This window comes from Macaca mulatta, chromosome 13 (assembly GCF_049350105.2).
Source record: "Macaca mulatta isolate MMU2019108-1 chromosome 13, T2T-MMU8v2.0, whole genome shotgun sequence".
NCBI lineage: Eukaryota > Metazoa > Chordata > Mammalia > Primates > Cercopithecidae > Macaca > Macaca mulatta.
The window spans coordinates 69,400,159-69,417,740 of NC_133418.1; the positions used below are offsets into that span (position 1 = coordinate 69,400,159).

A 17,582-nucleotide genomic window follows, 5' to 3' on the forward strand; every position below is an offset into this window, starting at 1 on the left:
TTTAGTAGAGACGGGGTTTCACTGTGGTCTCGATCTCCTGACCTTGTGATCCGCCCGCCTCGGCCTCCCAAAGTGCTGGGATTACAGGCTTGAGCCACCGCGCCCGGCCACCTTTTTCATTTTCACATTATTTTAGCACCTTTGATTATTAATGAACTATTAATGACTGTCTTCTTTGATCTTCCTACCCTCTTAAAAGGAACTAGTTGGGCAGAAGATAAAAGTGTCAGCTTGCCTCTCTGGGTACTTTGAACCAGGGAACAAATACCAAATTGTGTTTAAAATCAAAGATAGATGGTTTGACCTGGAGAATCATGCCTGAATCAAAGCAAGGAGGACTTGAAACTCATACCAAGAGTTGGGGGTGGATTGCAGGGTGAATGAAAAACCTAGTAAGCAAAGAAGACCAAAGCTTGGAAGAATGAGCTTTTTTAGAAATGGATGACTTACTCGGCTGGGTGCAAGAGCTCGTGTCTGTAATCCTAGAACTTTGAGAGGATTGGTAGGAGCATCGCTTGAGGCCAGGAGTTTCAGACCAGCCTGGGCAACATAGCAAGACTCTGTCTCTACCAAAAAAGAAAAGGGGAGCGGGGCTGTGGAGGTAGCTGGACTCTGTAAAGTGGCTGACCTTTTGTGTTCCTGTAGCATATTGTACAAATAGTTCAGATCCGTATGTAGGAGCTGAGGGGGAATGAAAACCATACCTCTTCTCCCTCAGACCCCTGTAACTGGTAAGTATAGCTATGGTTATTTTCTTGGATTTAGTAGCAGCCTTAATGCAGGGTTCTCAAACTTAAATGCCTGCAGAGGCCACCAAGGTAATATAAAAGAGTTAAGTGGGCTGGCTATAAGAGAATAAGGAGTGGTGGGGATTGTGGTAAAATGAAAAACCAACCTAATCGAAAACTCCAGCTATTATTGCCATTAAGGAATAGGGGTTCCATGGAGGTAGATTTTTCAGAGTTTGCAAGAGAAGCTGAAAATGTGGTTTTGGGGTGAAATTTCCTAAATTTTAAAATATTTTGTTGGTTAAGCAAAATTGCCAGCTGTATTCAACCTGTGGTGTGCCAGTTTGCATATTCTACTTTAGTGTATTTTCTGTGCATTCATAAAGGTTCCCATGAGTGCTCTTCTGAAATCTGTTTCTTCTAGCAAACAGACTTGGGAGCTGATCATGATACCACTACATATTTATTATCTACTCATTAATGTATATGAGCTGTCTTGGATTGTTGGAGCATATCAGAGGAGTGTATGAAGCAGATGGCCAGGAGCAACAGGGTACTTAATTTGGAAAGCCACAGATTGATGACCTCCGTTTTATTAAAGATTCTTGATATGGGTGGATAGGTAGTGTAGTCATCTCCATGGCACTTGCCAGGAGATCAATAATCTCCTTGTATCATTTGCTGATAGACCAGATGCCTTCCTAGATAATTTTTTCTAGATATTGCCTAGGTAAAGAAAGCCAGTGGGGGATACCAGCGGCTAGAGATGTAGAAGGAATAGGAAGCATAATTGCAGCTTTCTGAGAAAATTAGGGATTGAGCCTGTCTATTCTCTGTATTCATCAATCCCTCTGAAATCCTCATGTGCAGAACTTGGAAACCATACATTATTTATAACTTTTCTATTTTTATTTTTTGACTTATTTAAAAATATTTCTTTATTTTTGCATGGGTAATGCATATATAATATTAACAAAAAATGAATAAATAAACCAGTACAGGAGATTGTACAATGGAAAGTCTGGCCCTTCTCATCACAGATTCTACTTCTCCAGTCCTTCTCTGCAGGCACCCACTGTTTCTGTTTTCTTCTGTTATCCTTCCAGAGATTTTCTGTGCCTAAACACCATTTGAAGCCATGAATGTATAGTGATGAGGGATTTTTCACAGTTGCACATGACATCCTGGGATTAGAAATGCAATTAGATATTGAGAATATTGATGAGCCAATAGGAGCTGATGGGTTAGAAAAATAAGAAGGTGAAGAGAATCTAGGATTTTAAGGTTTAAATGAAGTTAGAGACTAGATTTGGAGGGAGTAAGAGAAGATACAGAATTATATTTAAAAGATTCAGAATTGGGAAAATTAGAACTAGTATTAGTTTTAACTGAAATCATATAATGTATGTGTTCATACCAAGTAGAACAAAAATGTGGTCATTTTTTCCTCTCATATTTAAACTCCACATTATCTACCATAATGTTCCACAAAGAGCACATATTTAGTAAATATTGCCTTTAGTGTCCAATTATGTTTGAGCTTGCTGTAAAGTTTAGATTTCTAATTGCTAATCATATTTCATTTTAAAAATAATCTATAATGTTATTTGTGAGAATTTCAATCCATAGTCTTTTAGAAAAAAATATCAATACCATAGGCAGAAAAATAATATTTCAGGTAATAGAGCATGTCACTGCATACAAATCCATTCTTACTTCAATCAAAAAAGAATATGATGCCTTTATTGAGACAATAAAGAAAGGCCGAAGAACTGCATTTTGTCTTCATGGAAAACTTAAAGGTTTGGCAGCAGAGCCTACAGCTTTGGTATATCACAGGAAAAGAACAATCCAACTTGAAGCAAAGTAAGTATTTTAGTAACTAGCCCAAAAGATAGTAGTTCTTGCTTGATTATAATAACTAGCAGTGTAACTCTAGCCGGTGGCTCTTAGTCTTATTTTTCAATTTTACTTAAAAGACACATTTTTATGTTACCTTCTCCTAGTAACTTAAAGTTACTGTATTATTTACTTCAATTTAAAAATATTACTTTTGTTTGAGAACTTATAGTACCTCAGTGTGTATATATATATATATATATATATTTTTTTTTTTTTTTTTTTTTTTTGAGGCAGGGTTTCATTCTTGTTGCCCAGGCTGGAATGCAGTAGCTTGATCTTGCAACCTCTGCCTCCCAGGCACAAGTGATCCTCCCACCTCAGCCTCCCAAGTAGCTGGGAGTACAGGCAAAAGCTACCATACCTGGCTAATTTTTGTATTTTTTTTTTTTCTGTAGAGGTGGAGTTTTGCTATGTCAGGCTAATTTTTGTATTTTCTGTAGAGATGGGGTCTTGCCATGTTGCCCAGGTTGGTCTCCAACTTGTGAGCTCAAGTGATCTGCATGCCTTGGCCTCCCAAAGTGCTGGGATTACAGGCATGAGCCACCACTCCTGCCCCTCTTAGTATAATTGAAAGCACATTGTCGTATCATAAAATGAGGGTCCACATAGGGTGGCTCATCACCTGTAATCCCAGCACTTTGGGAGGCCGAGGTAGGAGGATTGCCTGAGCCCAGGAGTTTGAGATCAGCCTGGGCAACATGGTGAGTCCCTGTCTTTACAAGTTCAAAAAAAAATTAGCTGGGTGTGGTCCCAGTTGGTTGGAAGGCTGAGGTGGGAGGATTGGTTAAGCCTGAGAGATGGAGACAAGTGAGCCACGATTGCACCACTGCACTCCAGCCTGGGTGACAGAGTGAGAACCCATCTCAAGGGAAAAAAAAAAAAGGACTAAAATAAAATAAATAAGGGATACAGGTAATTGCTCCAGGTAATTTCCTCCATGGAAGATTTAATAGTATAATTTCATAATTACTATCTGAATTAGAGCACTTAATCCTGTTATTCACAAAGGTAAATAACCTACTGGGAGAGGATAAGATGCTCAATCTTGTTGAGTAGTCTTATATTTTCAGTATTACATTTGGTCAATGATGGATAAATTATTTTTATAGATAATTTTTTTTTTTTTTTTTGAGATGGAGTTTTGCTCTTGTCCAGGCTGGAATGCAATGGCGTGATCTTGGCTCATGGCTCACTGCAACCTCCGTCTCCCAGATTCAACCGATTCTCCTGCCTCAGTGTCCCAAGTAGCTGGGATTACAGGTTCCCGCCACCACGCCCGTCTAATTTTTCTTTTTGTATTTTTAGTAGAGATGGGGTTTCACCATGTTGGCCAGGCTGGTCTTGAACTCCTGACCTCAGGTGATCCGCCCACCTCAGCCTCCCAAAGTGCTGGGATTACAGGCATGAGCCACTGTGCCCAGCCTTTTATAGATAATTTTAAATCAACTTGGAAAACTATGCAAAGTTTGACCTCTATTTCTGGTAATATGGCTGGCTAGATGTTGAGATAGACCTTTCTACTGGGGAAAAACACTACATAATATATTTTTTCAAAAATCTTTCCAAAAGCATCAGAAAGTCAGAATCAAGGCATAATCTAACAGAAGACAAAAGATAAGTGGAGCACTAAAACTGCTTTGACCCCGAGAACACTTTTTACAAAACTAGTCACCATAATTTTCAGTTTTTACTATCGCATGCAGAATAAAAACCAAAGCCCAGGATCGCTCCACATGGTATAGTCTATTGGGAAACACTCACCATATAAAGCTGGATGGTAAAAGGCTAGGTATACCATCGTAGGGTGAACCAGAGGTAAACTGCTCCAACCCTGGGAATGCAGGGAAAATTGCCCTTTACTCAGCTGATTGCTGATGGGTATATAGTTTATTTTGGGCCAATGAAATGTTCTGGAATTAAATAGTGGTTGTGGTTGCACAACTATACTAAAATTCCTTGAATTATGTATACTTTACAAGGATGATTCTTAAGGTGTGTGAACTATATCTCAATAAAGCTATTATAAAACGATATGGAGGACAGAGTGAGAAGGTCATATTATTATGTCTAATCACAGCTCTACAATGAAGAGAATATGGGACACAGACAATATTTGAAGAAATAATGGCTACGAGTTTTCTGTCTTCTGTTAGATTTTGCCCTGATTTTGACTTTCTTTTGGAAAGATTTTTTAAAAATATATTATGTAGTACTTTTTCCCAATAGGAAGATCTATCTCAGCATCTAGCCAGTCATATTACCAGAGATGGAGGTCAAACTTTGCATAGTTTTCCAAGTTGACTTAAAATTATCTATAAAAATAATGTATCCATCATTTACCAAATGTAACACTGAAAATATGTGAAAGATACGGATTCACAGATTCAACAAACCCAAAGAATCCCAAGCATGATAAATACTAAGAAATACTCAACTAGGTTCATCTTAGTGAAGTTGTCAAAAAAAGAGATCATAAAATTAGCATAGAAGGGAGCAACAGTTAGATACTTTCTCATCCATGTGATAACATGTATTAGAATTTAATTCCTTTTTATGGCTGAATAATACTCCATTGTATGTATGTACTACATTTTGTTTATCCATTCATCTGTTTTTCAACACTTGGATTGTTTCCATTTTTGTCTATGTGAATAATGCCACTCTGAAAATTCATGTACAAGTATCTGCTTTCAGTTTCTTTTGAAAACCTGCCTTTTTTTTTTTTTTAACATATCTTTCGTTTATAAGCACAAATCAATTTGGAATAAAGCCAGTGGATATTTTATTCCCACAATCCTTTCATTAATACTGCAAGCTCTTACTCTGAGCCATCAATAGTTACCAAGAACACTATATAATAATCAGAAGCAGCAGCCAGCAGTATCTACTGACAAACTTGTTTTTTATTTTATTTTTTATTTTTGAGACGTAGTCTTGCCCTGTCATCCAGGCTGGAGTGCAATGGCATGATCTCAGCTCACTGCGACCTCCACCTTCCAGGTTCAAATTATTCTCCTGCCTCAGCCTTTCAAGTAGCTCGGATTACAGGTGCCCACCATCACACCCAGCTAACTGTTGTATTCTTAGTAGAGATGGGGTTTCACCATGTCGGTCAGGCTGGTCTCAAACTCCTGACCTCATGATCTGCCTGCCTCGGCCTCCCAAAGTGTTGGGATTACAGGTGTGAACCACCGAGCCTGGCCCAAACTTGTTTTTAATTTGCCAAAAACACTGTGACATTTATATATTGACAAAAATTATCTTCCTGATCAAATTTTACTCAGGCTTCCCTGAACCCTTTTCAACTAGGCCCGACTTTTGGACTTCTACATTCATCTCTGCACCATTCCGTTTTAGCAAGAATCCTGTAAAGTAAGTTTAGCCAGAACTCCCCATCCATGACATGTGATCCCCGAACCATCCTCCAGGTGATGTCTAATTACCGTGGCCTGCCTTCAACAGGAATCCTCTTAGGTCCATTGATCCAGAATCTCTCCTCACATCTCATGTTTTCTTTTAGTAATTTGTCATCCACTGACCCCACCTTGCTCCTTAGCTATAAATTCCCACTTACCATGTCATATTCAGATTGAATCCAATCATTCTCCGTTGCAGTGGTTCCTGTACCTATTGGCATGGCCCCTCTTGAAAAAAGTCTTCCTTACCATGCTTTAACAAGTGTCAAAAATAATTTTTCTGTGTGTATTTTAATATGTTATTTCTCCCTTGGGCCAACGTAACTAGGAAGAAAACTTCAAATAATGCTTAAGAAAAGTTTATACTACCTTTTGGTATTCAAAATTTTCATTTCTAGGTAAACTTAGTTTTATCTCAGGGAAGTGCTGTCCTTCCTCTAGCTCTAGGGTCAAAATTACTGTAGTGGGCTGAATAACAGTTCTCAAAGACATCAGGTCCTACTCTCTAGAACCCCTAAATGTTAACCTTATTTGGACAAAGGGTCTTTGCAGATGTAATTAAAGTTTTTGATACAGGGAGGTTATAAAAGTAAGCCCTAAATATGATCATAAATGTCCTAATAAGAGGGAAATAGGAGCTTTGCCACAGGCAGAGGAGAAGGCAGTATGACCACAGAGGCAGAGACTGAAGTGATAAAGTCAGAATGCCTGCAGCCCCAAGGCTGGAAAAGGTAAGGAACAGATTCTGAAGGAAGCATGGCTCTGCCAACACTTTGATTTTGGTCCGGTGATACTGATTTTGAATTTCTGGCTTCCAGAATTGTAAGAGAATAAATTTCTGTTGTTTGAAGTCACCAAGTTAGTGGTAATTTGTTACAGTTGCCACAGGAAATTAATATAATTACCTACCAAAAGAATTTTTAAATTATAAAAGTAATTTTCTGCTAAAGAGAATAGTTTGTGGCCATATTATTGTGATTAGCACTTATGAATTTCCAGTAGGGTTCAGAATCGTAGTATGAGATTTTATTGATGCTCAGAAAGAAAATTGTTCCTCATTTGTGAGGCTAGATAACTTTTTCAGGGCATTTCACCTAGTCCATAATGGTTCAAAATAAAGTAATGATTTAAACTGTTTTACTTGAGGTTTTGTGGTTCAAGAATTAAGTTAGTTGAAAGACATAATAAAGCCTTTCTGTTTTCCAGAATGAGGATTATTGAAAATAATTCCTCGAAGATTCAATCTCAAATAGATCAAATCAAGCAGTCTAGGGCAGCGTATGACACGAAAGAAGTAAAATATTGTACTTTCTCCAAAGATCCTTCAAAACCTATTCCAGGTATTGTATTTTGTTTAAAATATTTGAGAGAAATCCTGATTATTTCCAATTTTTTACCTAAGCCACGCATTATTATAAATGTGCTGATGTATGTGCATCTTGCACATGTGTGTTGTACACAATTTTAGTCAGGACTCTAGGTAGATTCAAGGGAATGGAAAAACAAACTGTAAAAGATTGAGTTTCAGTCAGCTGGGTTATATAAAGTGTAATGCAGTGGCTCCTGAAGTGTGGTTCCTGTATCAATGTCAGCATCACCTAAAGACCTCTTAGAAATGCAAATTCATGGTTCCCATCAGATCAGAGACTTCACTGTGTCAGAAACTCGATGGGTGGAGTTCAGCAGTGTCTTTTTTTTTTTTTTTTTTTTTTTGAGACGGAGTCTCATGCTATTGCCCAGGCTGGAGTGCAGTGGCGCGATCTCGGCTCACTGCAAGCTCCGCCTCCCGGGTTCCCGCCATTCTCCTGCCTCAGCCTCCTGAGTAGCTGGGACTACAGGCGCCCGCCACCGCGCCCGGCTAATTTTTTGTATTTTTAGTAGAGACGGGGTTTCACTGTGGTCTCGATCTCCTGACCTTGTGATCCGCCCGCCTCGGCCTCCCAAAGTGCTGGGATTACAGGCTTGAGCCACCGCGCCCGGCCTCAGCAGTGTCTTAACAAGTCCTTCAGGATTTTCTTTTCTTTTTCTTTTCTTTTTTTTTTTTTTTTTTTTTTTTGACACCTAGTCTCTCTCAGGCACCCAGGCTGGGCGTGCAGTGGTGTGATCTCGGCCCATAGCAACTTCCCTCTCCAGGGTTCAAGCGATTCTTGTGCCTTGGCCTCCCAAGTAGCTGGGATTACAGGTGTGTGCCACTATGCCCAGCTAATTTTTGTGTTTTTAGTAGAGACGAGGTTTCATCATGTTGTCCACGCTGGTCTCAAACTCCTGGGCTCAAGCGATCCACCCGCCTCAGCCTCCCAAAGTGCTGGGATTAAAGGCGTGAGCCACTGTGCCCAGCCACTTCAGGTTTTTTTGATGCACTCTAAAGTTTGAGAACCATTGGTATAATATAAAGTAAACTGTAGTGTATTAAGTTCTGGTGGATATTGTTGATTCATGTTGATGTCAGCATTCACTGCTTCCACATTTTCAGCATAATACTGTTGCCATATTTTAAGAAATTGTAGTATATCCTGGAATTCATCTAGGATATGGAGAGGTTTTTACGATGAGTGGATAGAGGAATTACAAATATTCATCCTGGAAAAAAGAAAGACTTTGAGAATACATAATGGTATTCCAAACTTTTAAAGATTTTGGCTAGTGTTTATTCTGAGGCAGGATTAATAGGTAGAATTTTAGGAAGCCAGATTTGGTCTCGGTGGAAGAAGCTATGTCTTGAAGTAATGAGCTACTCTATACTAGAGGATTTCAACTGAGGTTGAATAATCATCTTGTGTTTCATAAAAGTGGGGACTAGATTCACTTTCTTTTTTTTTTGAGACGGAGTTTCGCTCTGTCACCCAGGCTGGAGTGCAGTGGCCCGATCTCGGCTCACTGCGAGCTCCGCCTCCTGGGTTCACACCATTCTCCTGCCTCAGCCTCCCGAGTAACTGGGACTACAGGTGCCTGCCACCACACCTGGCTAATTTCTTTGTGTTTTTAGTAGAGACGGGGTTTCACTGTGTTAGCCAGGATGGTCTCGATCTCCTGACCTTGTGATCCACCCGCCTTGCCCTCCCAAAGTGTTGGGATTACAGGCGTGAGCCACCGTGCCCGGCCTAGATTCACTTTCAAATATAAAATTGTGACTAGCAAATGATGAATAAGATACACATTAATAAGTACGGTATAACTGGCAAATTGCGACTAAGTGCTGAGAAGATTCTGGGTAAGGGACTGGTTAAAATCAAGTAGAATCAATTCAGGTAAGTTTTTGGAGGAGGAGTATTTTGTGATATGTACTGAAGTCAACAATTGGCCCAGATGAGAAAGGAAGATTATTTAGGGCTGGGCACAGTGGCTCATGCCTGTAATTACTTTGGGATGCTGAAGTGAGAGGATCTCTTGAGCCCAGGAGTTTGAGACCAGCCTGGGTAGACCCTGTGAGAGTCTCTCTCTCTCTCTCTCAAAGGCATTTGAAGAGAAAGAGAGAGAGGAATAATAAGTAGAGGGGACAGTGAGAGAGAGGACTGAAGATTTGGCAGGCATTTATATTTGTGTTGGGAATAATAAACTGATTACTCTGGGGTTCGCTATAATAGGGTAATGAGAGATTTGTTTAGAGAGAAATCAGTTGACAAATCCTGAATTGTTAGGCAGAAGCTCTTGGTGTTACTGAGTAAGAGTGATATTTAGGGGTCTTCAGGGTATGTTAATGAAATCACTAAAAAAATTTTTTTCAGATGCTAAGGTTTGTGTGTTCTCAGTCTTCACTGAGTCTTCATTGATAATGTTTAAAACTGCTAGCCTGAGGCCGGGTGTGGTGGCTCATGCCTGTAATCCCAGCACTTTGGGAGGCCGAGGTGAGTGAATCACCTGAGGTCAGGAGTTCAAGACCATCCTGGCCAACATGGTGAAACCCCGTCTCTACTAAAAATACAAAAATTAGCCGGGCATGGTGGCACGCGCCTATAGTCCCAGCTACTACAGGAAGTTGAGGCAGGAGAATCGCTTGAACTGGGAGACGGATATTGCAGTGAGCCAAGATTACATCACTGCACTCCAGCCTGGGCAGCAGAGTGAGACTCTGTCTCAAAAAAAATAAAAATAAAATAAATTAAAATAAAACTGCTAGCCTGGCCTGGCACAGTGGCTCACGCCTTTAATCCCAGCGCTTTGGAAGGCTGAAGTGGGCAGATTGCTTGAGCCCAGGAGTTTAAGACTAGACTGTCTCTATACAATCAATCAATCAATCAATAATAACCTGCTAGCCATTTACAAGTTTATGCTAATTTTACCTATGTTCAGTAAGCTGTAAGTACATACTATCATTTCTAAATTGTTTCTTAACATAGTGAACTGTCTTTCTAAGACTTGCTCTTTGAACACAGACGTCCCACACATGGCTTGGCCTGTTTGATTTGTTCCCTTTTCCCATAGGCATGACTCTCCAAGAATCCATGAATCTAGATGCTCTCACTAAATATATGAAACATCTTGAAGATAAATATGCAGAAATTAAACAAGCTATGTTGATAAAATATGTGCCAGCTCAGAGGAAGTCTGATTTAGATGAAGAAATGATTGTGTTATTAAAACGGCGAGATGTAGCTGAAAATCTGAACAGAAAGTTACAGTTTTGGTATGGAAGTTGATCATAGGTTTTTGAAGTTTGGAGTTTTATTTGTGTTTATTCTAATATTCCACCATTTGATTTTAGGCTCAGTATGTTATTGACGTTTTTTATCTTTATAGTCATCAAAGACTGCAGATAATTTCACAGGCACTTACTTCATGGGTAAAATCTGATATGAGCAGCCCATTTCAAGACTTTGTGGAGCAAATTCAGAAAACCAAATATTTACAAGGTAGATTATCTATATTTTTAAATTAGTAGCAATAATGGAAGACATTTTTTTCCCCTAGAAAGTTAGAATGGGGTTTTCTTAGGCCGAGTTAAAAAAAAGCAAAAACATACTTCAGCTAGTTCTCTGTTACCCTATGGGTTCCTTCCTTCAACAGCTAACTAACAGGTAATTAGTAAAGAATAGACTTGGTGAGCCAAAGACAGAATGCCTGAAAATGTACATCAACATAAAGAGGAAAGGGAGGAGGAGGCCACTAAGTTTTGGAAGAGGTTGATGCTGTTAGGATCTATAGCAATAAGTTGTTGGTATTAAACACATGTATGTTTATTGTTTTCTATTGATAAGTAACCTTAAATATCTTCCAGTGGTACTTTCAATATTTACAGGTGACCAAGGCATTGTTGAAGAACTAATGGAAGATGATCCACACAGGGCAAAAGAAGCTGAAATTATGCTTCACTACATTGAAAGGCAACTATTTTAAAAGCTTTAATTTTTCAGAATTATATTTTTTCATAGATTCTTTGCGAATAAAATACCACATTGGGAATCTAGGAGGTTTTTCAGAGGAGATAAGAGGATTATAATGTTGATATGTTTTATTTATACAGGTTAAGCATTCCTAATCCGAAAATTTGAAATCTGAAATGCTCCAAAATCCAAAAAATTTTGAGCACTGACATGAGATAGTGATACCTGTGTTTTCTGATGAATCAATGTATGCAAACTTTGTTTCATGCACAAAATTATTAGAAGTATTATATAAAATTACCGGCTGGGCACAGTGGCTCACGCCTGTAATCCCAATGCTTTGGGAGGCTGAGGCGGGTGAATCACAAGGTCAGGAGTTCGAGACCAGCCTGGCCAACATGGTGAAACCCCATCTCTACTAAAAATACAAAAAATTAGCTGGGCGTGGTGGCGGATGCCTGTAATGCCAGCTACTAGGGAGAATGAGGCAGGAGAATTGCTTGAACCTGGGAGGCAGAGGTTGCAGTGAGCTGAGATTGTGCCACTGCACACTCTAGCCCAAGCAATGGTGCAAGACTCAAAAAAAAAAAAAAAAAGTATTACACAAAATTACCTTCAGGCTATGTGTATATGGTATATATGAAATATAAATTTTGTGTTTAGACTTGGGTCTCATCCCCAAGATATCTCATTATGTATATGCATATATTCTAAAATATGAAAAAATCTGAAATCCAAAACATTTCTGGTCCCAAGCATTTAGGATAAGGGAATCTCAACCTGTATTTTTCTTACATTTCCTAGCTATCAACCTGATGTTACAAAATGTTTTTGAGAATGTCTTCCTGATTCAGATTATTCTAGCCAATTCAGTCCTTTCTTTCTCATTATTTCTATCCCATGACTTATTAAGAAGGCATATTTCTCCCTAATACTTAAGTTATTATATATAGTATATAATAGAAAATTAAAGAGATTTAAGACTGTATCCTTTTTTATACTTTGTTTACTTTTTATCAAATATTACTTTTATCAAATCTTTTCAAGTATTCATAAAAATACAGAGAATAACATTAACAAAATGTTATTCTGTGTACCAATTTAGCAAGAAGTTAACATTTTGCAGTATTTGCTTCAGCTGTTTTTGTAGAAGTTTGTTATAGTTAACATCCCGCTGTGTATCATTCCTCCTGTCTTCAATTCCTTTTCCCTCCTTTTTTCCCCACACAGCTGCTCCCTTGGTGTTTAACATGCACGTGCATTTTTAAACATTTTTAATACATAGTAAGACTATATTCTTTAAGAGGTTAATTCACAGGCTATAAGGCTTATCTGTAATGAACCTATGTAATATTCCTGGTCTTTATATGTTAAACAGTTTTCAACTGTTAATTGGAAGGTTGGTATGGTAAAAAGAAGGGGGTAAAGATAATTTTGGGGAGAGCACAAAAGCTCATGTTATTTCCTTACACTGTAATGCTTCTCTAAGTCTGACAGTTTGATATGAGAGAAAAACCCTCATTGAGATTGAAAGTTTTATGTATTTTGCTTAATATTACTTTAGTAGGTTTTCCGCCTGGGGCTCTACATTCATTTGCAGCACTATGTAACTTCTGTTTATCCTAGTTTTATTAATTGTGAGGTAAGGACTGATTTGAAGACCTTTTGCCATAGGAAGAGGAGTAGAGGCTTAAGTTATCTTAACTATTATCTTTCCTTCTTGTGTTAATCTTTGACTGGGAGCCTGTTGCCTGGCAGAACAACATAGGCTTCTGAATACCAAGGACACCTCTTGATCTCCAATTTGGCAGCTTCTTTTTTTTTTTTTTTTTTTTTAGATGGAGTCTAGCTCTGTGGCCCAGGCTGGAGTGCAGTGGTGCAATCTCGGCTCACTGCAAGCTCCGCCTCCTGGGTTCAAGTGATTCTCCTGCCTCAGCCTCCTGAGCAGATGGAACTACAGGCACATGCCACCATACCTGGCTAATTTTTTTTTTTTTAAATATTTTTAGTAGAGACGGGGTTTCACCATGTTAGCCAGGATGGTCTCGATCTCCTGACCTCATGATCCCCTCCGCCTCGGCCTCCCAAAGTGCTGGGATTACAGGCGTGAGCCACCACGCCCGGCCCAATTTAGCAGCTTCTGTCTTCAATTAGTATTTCCTTCAGGTGGCATTTCTAAGTAGATTGCCCTTCTTTCCTCTGATACCAGTACTTTTTCATGTGGAAATGATATGCGGGGAAAAAAATCTGAGTTCATAATAAATTCAAGTTCTTTCTTCCATTCTCTATGGCTTGCTGTAAGTGCTATAGGAATAAAGTTTAGGATCATGTTCAAAGTTAGCTAGCAGGTGGGAGTTTTATTCTGAGACTTAAAAAAAACCCAACAGAATATTAGAGAAAGATTTCAGAGAACATCTTACAGGGTGAATGATTCTAGTTACAGTTTATTAGAATTCCTTTTTGTTTTTCCATATCTTTATGCCACTATATTTGGTCTGTATTAAACATTTCTAATCAGTTTTTTCTCTTTTTGTGTCATTATAACACATTATAAAATGTGATGCCTATAGATTTAATGAGTTAATCTCACTTGGTGAATATGAAAAGGCAGCTTGTTATGCAGCAAACAGTCCTAGAAGAATTCTTCGAAACATTGGCACAATGAATACATTTAAGGGTAAGCATTTCTCTCTGAACCTTATATATGTATGCAAATTTACTACTTTTTCTCTCATAAAATGAAAAAAGCATTAAACTGGGAGTCTAGAGGTCTAGGCCCCAGCCCTCTCTCTACCATTTACTCAGTTTGCTTAGCAGTAACATTAGGGGTTTGATTAGATTTTCTAAATTATATTATGAACGATTTTAAGTATATAGAAAAGTATGGAGAAACATTAACACCAACGTACTCACTGTCAAGATTTAATAAATGTTAATATTTTGTCAAATTTGCTCCACATTATTTTAAAACACAGCTTCCTTGTGGTAAATTGACATAATACAACAAATTGTACATATTAAAGTACACAATTTGGTAAGTTTTTTTTTTTTTTTTTTTTTTTTTTTTTTTGTGAGACAGAGTTTCACTCTTACCGTCCAGGCTGGAGTGCAGTGTGCAATCTTGGCTCACTGCCACTTCTGCCTCCCGGGCTCAAGTGATTCTCCCGCCTCAGCCTCCCGAATAGCTGGGATTACAGGTGTGTGCCACCACAACCAGCTAAATGTTTTGTACTTTTAGTTGAGACAGGGTTTCACCACGTTGGCCAGTCTGGTCTCAAACTCCTGACCTTAGGCAATCTGCCCACTTTGGCCTCCCAAAGTACTGGGATTACAGGCATGAGCCATCGCGCCCGGCTCAATTTGATAACCTTTGACATATGCATACACCCATGAGATTATCACTCAAAAGTTCCCTCATGCCCCTCAGTATCCCTCTCTTCCCACTACTTCCTAGTTCTCTCATCCTTTTCTTGTCCTAAGTTATTTTACTTAGGATAATGGCGTTCAGTTTTATTTTATGGCTGAGTAGTGTTCGGTGGTGTGTGTGTGTGTGTTTCTGTGTGTGTATGTGTTTTCTTTATCCAGTCATCCCTTGATGGACACTTAGGTTGATTCTCTGACTTTGCTATTGTGAATAGTGCTATGATAAACATAACGAGTGCAGGTGTCTTTTTCATATAATGGTTTCTTTTCCTTTGGGTAGATACCCAGTAGTGGAATTGCTGGATTGAATGGTAGTTCTATTTTTAGCTCTTTGAGAAATTTCCATACTGTATTCCATAGAGATTGTACTAATTTACATTCCCACTAAAAATGTATAAGCATTCCCTTTTCTCCACATCCTCTCCAACATCTGTTGTTTTTTGACTTTTTATTAATAGCCATTCTGATTGGTGTAAGATGGTATGTCATTGTGGTTTTGTAGTTCCCTGCTTTGTAGATTTCTCTGCTTTGGGCAGTATGGCCATTTTAACAATTTAACTATTTTTTTTAACCCATTAAATAGCCCCACCTCCCCCACCCAACTCTCCTACTACCCTTCATAGCCTCTGGTAACCATCCATCTACTATGTTCATGAGTTCAATTGTTTTTATTTTTAACTCCACAAATAAATGAGAGCATGTGAGGTTTGTCTTTCAGTGCCTGGCTTATTTCACTTAACATAATGACCACCAGTTCCATCCATGTTGTTGCAAATGATAGGATCTCATTCTTTTTTATGACTAAATAGTACTCCATTGCCTATACGTACCACATTTTCTTTATCCATTTGTCTGTTGATGGACACTTAGGTTGCTTCCTAATCTTGGATATTGTGAATAGCGTTGCATTAATCATAAGATTGCTGGATCGTATGGTAGCCCAATTTTTCGCTTTTTGAGGAACCTCCAAACTGTTTTCCATAGTGGTTGTACTACTTTACATTTCCACCAACAGTGTACAGGGGTTCCCTTTGCTCCACATCGTTGCCAGCATTTCTTATTGCCTGACTCTTGGGTAAAAGCTGTTTTAACTGGGCTGAGGTGATATCTCACTGTAGTTTTGATTTGCATGTCTCTAATGATCAATGATGTGGAGCACCTTTTCATATGCCTGTTTGCCATTTGTATGTCTTCTTTTGAGAAATGTCTATTCAAATCTTTTGCCATTTATTTTACCCTTTTTTTAATTAAAAAAAAATTTTTTTTATTATACTTTAAGTTCTAGGGTACATGTGCACAATGTGCAGGTTTGTTACATATGTGTATATGTGCCATGTTGGTGTGCTGCACCCATTAACTCGTCATTTACATTAGGTATATCTCCTAATGCTATCCCTCCCCACTCCCCCGACCCCACAACAGTGATATTCCCCTTCCTGTGTCGAAGTGTTCTCGTTGTTCAATTCCCACCTATGAGTGAGAACATGCAGTGTTTGGTTTTTTTGTCCTTGCGATAGTTTGCTGAGAATGATGGTTTCCAGCTTCATCCATGTCCCTACAAAGGACATGAATTCATCTTTTTTTATGGCTGCATAGTATTCCGTGGTGTATATGTGCCACATTTTCTTAATCCAGTCTATCATTGATGAACATTTGGGTTGGTTCCAAGTCTTTGCTATTGTGAATAGTGCCGCAGTAAACATACTTGTGCATGTGTCTTTATAGCAGCACGATTTATAATCCTTTGGGTATATATCCAGTAGGATAGCTGGGTCAAATGGTATTTCTAGTTCTAGATCCTTGAGGAATTGCCACACTGTTTTCCACAATGGTTGACTAGTTTATAGTCCCACCAACAGTGTAAAAGTCTTCCTATTTCTCCACATCCTCTCCAGCACCTGTTGTTTCCTGACTTTTTAATGATCAAGTGTTTTGTTTTGTTTTTTTTTTGACAGAGTTTCTCTCTTGTTGCCCAGGCTGGAATGCAATGGCACGATCTCAGCTCACTGCAACCTCTGCCTCCCAGGTTCAAGTGGTTCTCCTACCTCAACCTCCCTAGTAACTGGGATTACAAGCATGCGCCACCACGCCTGGCTAATTTTGTATATTTAGTGGAGATGGGGTTTTACCATGTTGGTCAGGTTGGTCTCGAACTCCCAACCTTAGGTGATCCACCCACCTTGGCCTCCCAAAGTGCTGGGATTACAGGCATGAGCCACTGTGCCTGGCCATCTTTTGCCTATTTTTAATCAGATTATTAGATTTTTTTCCTATGGAATTGTTTGAGTCCCTTATGTATTCTGGTTATTAATTCCTTGTTAGATGGGTAGTTTGCACATATTTTCTCCCATTCTGTGGGTTGTCTCTTCACTTTGTTGATTGTATCCTTTCTGTGCAGAAGCGTTTTACCTTGATGTGATCCCATTTGTCCATTTTTTTTCTTCAATTGCCTGTGCTTGTGGAGTATTATGCCAGAAATTTTTACCCAGACCAATGTCCTAGAGAATTTCCCCAATGTTTTCTTGTAGTGGTTTCATAATTTGAGGTCTTATATTTAAATCTTTAATCCATTTTGATTTGATTGTTTTATATGACAAGAGATAGGGGCCTAGTTTCATTTTTCTGCATATGGATATTCAGTTTTCCTGCCACCATTTACTGAAAAGACTGTCTTTTCCCCAGTGTATGTTCTTGGCACGTTTGTCAAAAGTGAGTTCACTATAGGTGGGTGGATTTGTTTCTGGGTTCTCTATTCTGTTCCATTGGTCTGTGCATCTGTTTTTATTCCATTA

General features: G+C 38.8%; 1 protein-coding gene across 10 annotated transcripts in view; it reads left to right on the forward strand.

The window, feature by feature from the left end:
- The window catches only part of CLHC1 (clathrin heavy chain linker domain containing 1), a 68,033-nt gene that overhangs the window by 12,918 nt on the left and 37,533 nt on the right, over nucleotides 1-17,582 (forward strand). For 6 of the 10 annotated variants that reach the window (XM_077959610.1, XM_015112371.3, XM_028831672.2 and 3 more), the window contains 6 exons: nucleotides 2,407-2,594; nucleotides 7,253-7,386; nucleotides 10,469-10,670; nucleotides 10,784-10,896; nucleotides 11,283-11,367; nucleotides 13,938-14,044. In XM_077959610.1, the coding sequence (XP_077815736.1) occupies nucleotides 2,407-2,594; nucleotides 7,253-7,386; nucleotides 10,469-10,670; nucleotides 10,784-10,896; nucleotides 11,283-11,367; nucleotides 13,938-14,044 (829 nt within the window). The remainder of the gene's footprint in view (nucleotides 1-2,406; nucleotides 2,595-7,252; nucleotides 7,387-10,468; nucleotides 10,671-10,783; nucleotides 10,897-11,282; nucleotides 11,368-13,937; nucleotides 14,045-17,582) is intronic. The other 4 variants (XM_077959613.1, XM_077959615.1, XM_077959614.1 and 1 more) reach the window with 1 other exon arrangement.